This window comes from Psammomys obesus, unplaced genomic scaffold (genome assembly GCF_907164565.1).
Source record: "Psammomys obesus unplaced genomic scaffold, mPsaObe1.curated_primary_1811, whole genome shotgun sequence".
NCBI lineage: Eukaryota > Metazoa > Chordata > Mammalia > Rodentia > Muridae > Psammomys > Psammomys obesus.
In genome coordinates this window covers 1-3240 of record NW_026594608.1, presented here as the reverse complement: position 1 = coordinate 3240, position 3240 = coordinate 1, and the positions used below count along the sequence as shown (strand labels likewise).

Here is a 3240-nt window from a genome sequence, read left to right as displayed (position 1 = left end):
GAAGGAAGGAAGGAAGGAAGGAAGGAAGGAAGGAAGGAAGGAAGGAAAATTCTTTCTTGTAGCTCCCTGAGGATGACTAATTGTCGTCTACCACCACTGTCTGTACTACAGAGGAACATTAGAATTTAGTCTTTCTATCGGAGTGTCCAGGAATGTCTTACCTTCCCCCACAGCCGCCTTAGGCTCTGATAACTGTTTCTACTTCTTTGAGATCATTTTTTTTTAAGTCCTCACATAAATGAACATGTGTAGCATTTGTCTCCCTGTAGCTGATTTAATTTAGCATGCTGACCTCCAGTTGTATCTGTATTCATGCAAATACAGCTGTGTAATATTCCATTATGTATAGGTGCACCACATTTTCCTTAACTGTTAGTGGAAATGCAGATTCATTTTATGATTTTACTTACTCTAAAACAAAATTGAATGGTGTTCACCTTTTAGGATGGCTAACATACACATAGTAGATTGTGAGTTAAGAAAAAGGGGCATGAGGTTGGGGCATCTGGGAGAAGTTGGAAGTTGGTGTTTGCTTGTGAATGTGATTAAATAAATTGTATGTCTATGAAATTCTCAATAAATAAGTTATATTTATTAAAAAAAAAAAGATTGTGAGTTTTGAAGTTAGAATATCCATCCTGCTACTTATCAGCTGTGGATCTTAGCAAGTTATCTGTTTGATAACTTAGCCTAATTTGTTGGTAATGTTTAAGTTAGAAAAAAAAAATGTGTGGGGCCTGGAGAGATGGCTCAGAGCTTAAGAGCACCGGCTGTTCTTCCAAAGGTCCTGAGTTCAACTCCCAGCAACCACATGGTGGCTCACAACTGTCTATAATGGGATCTGTTGCCCTCTTCTGGCATGCAGGCAGAATAATGTGTAAATACTAAATAAGTAAATCTTAAAAAGAAAAAAATATGTGGGACACAGCATAGATTAAGTTAATAAAAGTACATGCCAGGCGCGATGACACACACACCTTTATTCCCAGCAGTCAGGAAGCAGAGACAGGCGGATCTCTGTGAGTCGGATGCCAGCCTGGTCTCCACAGTGAGTTGAGGCCATCTAAGGTGACATCGTGAGACCCTGCCTCAAAACTACAGACAGAACAAAACTAGCCACATGGAAGAGTTGTGCTCTTGGGTCATTTCGTGGTGTCTTTCCTCCTTCAGCCATGTTACAGTCCTCAGTCTTGGCTGGTTGTGAGTGCATGCTGGAGCCATGCTTGCTAGTCGCTCATTTGCGCCTTCTCTCTTCTTTTGACAGAGTAAAGTTAGAAGACAGAGGACTTCCTGAGAATTTGATAGTAAGCAATGGTGGCAACTTTCCTAGCCCATCTAGAAAGGCAAAGAAGCGGACCTCTAAGTTGGTGGAGGACGAAGAGATGGAAGTGGGTTACAAGTCCTCGAACAAGCGCTGGAAGAAGCAAGAGGACAGCAGCCGGAATGAGAAGGCCTTGGGCCTGGGAATAAAACCCATCCCAGATGAGATGGGGAAGACAAAGAGCAAGAGAAAAAGCAAAGTGACGGGCAGCCCAGCCGAGGAGCAGGAGGAGGAGGAGGAGGAAGAGGTGGAGGAAGAGGAAGAGACCAAAAAGAAGTCTCCAAAAAGAAAGGAGAAATGTGAACAGAAGAAGCAGACCAAGGCCTCCAAGTCTCCCAAACCACAGGCACCTAAAGAGTGGAGCTCACAGAACTGCAGCTTCCCCAGGGGCTCGCCCAGAAGCAGCTTTGCTAAAGCCCGGAAGAAAAGCAACAGGAGGTCGAAAGGTGGCTCAGGCTACCTGTCGGGATCCGAGTCCCATCCAGAGTCATTCAGCAACGGCAACTGCAGGGTCACGATGCAGGAGGTCAGTTTTTCAGAGAAACTCTCAGCTGAGCTCTTGAAAGATGGACCCGCTACCAAAGCTGCAGCTGCCAACAGACAGGCCTCAAAGCCTGCCTTTGCCTTGAGCTCCAGCAAGGCCAAGGCCCCCAGTACTTCGTCATCCAGCTCAGACTCTAGTTCAGAGTCAGAAGACCAGTTTGTGGTGTCCAAGAAGGTGCCCGAGGGCATCTCCGACTTCTTGAAGACAGCAGACCTCTTTGCAGAGCAAGGGTGCCTGGGTCCAGGGCTGTCGTTGCAGACCCCGGGGAGCAGAGGCCGACAGGCCCCTGGTCCTCCTTCCGGTGTGCCCGTGCCCACCAGTTTGGGGAGAGGATGGGGGAGAGGAGAGGACTTCTTGTTTGGGAAGGGACTGAGGGGCCGGGGCGTACGGGGCCGAGGCCGAAGCCGAGGGCATGCTCTCTCCTGTATCTTAAATAGAAGCTGTGAGAGCCAGAGGCAGAAACAATTAAATGACATTCTAACCAACTCCTCCACGGTGATCCAGGTTAGTGTTCAGTGTTTGTGAGTTGGCCTCCTCCCTTTCCCAGTGGAGCATAGCTCAACCCCGTGGCCTGGGTTCCCAATTTCTCACCAGTAACAAAATCATGTGACTGTTTTCCAGAATCCAGTAGAGGCCCACAAGAAGGACTATAGTCTGTTACCACTGTTGGCAGCCGCCCCTCAAGTTGGAGAAAAGATTGCATTTAAGGTATATGTTAAAACAGCAGTGACTATAAGAGTGACGAGGTTACCACTCCTACCCCCAGCCCCCCTCACAGAGCTTTCTTAGTGAACCTTCCTAAATAATGTCTGCAAAAACTGTCTGCAATTTTTAGGAGTCATGGTGGAGCCTCAAGTGAGTGGGAGCGGGCACTTCTGCCCGGCATGTGTTCTCGGGGCAGAAGGTTGGGGTCCCAGGAGAGTTGAGGTTCTAAGTGGGAGTTTGTGTACTTTTAGGATTTATTTTTCTTTTTTAGCTTTTGGAACTCACATCGGACTACTCTCCTGATGTCTCTGACTACAAGGTAAGGCTGTTTCTATAAAAACAATGAAGTTAGCTGGTTATGCTGGGGTGCGCCTGTTGTTCAAGTTACTCAGGAGGCTGAGGCAGGAAATCATTTAAGCCTGGGAGTTCACAGCTAGCCTGGACAATATAATGAGCCTTTATCTCTTAAAACCAACCAACCAACCAACAACCACTAAATTCAGTATATCAGAAACTTGGCCAACATAGCAGCACCCACCTGTAATCCCGGCACTCTGGAGTCTGAGGCAGGAGAGTTTTATATATGAAGCCAGCTGCGATAAGATAGAGCCCATTTTAAAAGTTTTTTTTTTTTTTTTTAAGATTTATTTGTTTATTATTTATACACAAG

The 3240-nt window shown here is 46.5% G+C and overlaps 1 protein-coding gene across 1 annotated transcript; it reads left to right on the top strand.

Moving 5' to 3' along the window:
• Nucleotides 1-1264: 1264 nt before the first annotated feature.
• On the top strand, nucleotides 1265-2889 carry LOC129685605 (coilin-like; the record flags this gene model as incomplete). Its single annotated transcript, XM_055619111.1, is given in 3 exon segments — nucleotides 1265-2369; nucleotides 2487-2573; nucleotides 2842-2889. Coding segments are annotated over 3 exon segments (1240 nt in total), but the record flags the coding sequence as incomplete, so codon positions are not given.
• Between the last annotated feature and the right edge of the window lie 351 nt (nucleotides 2890-3240).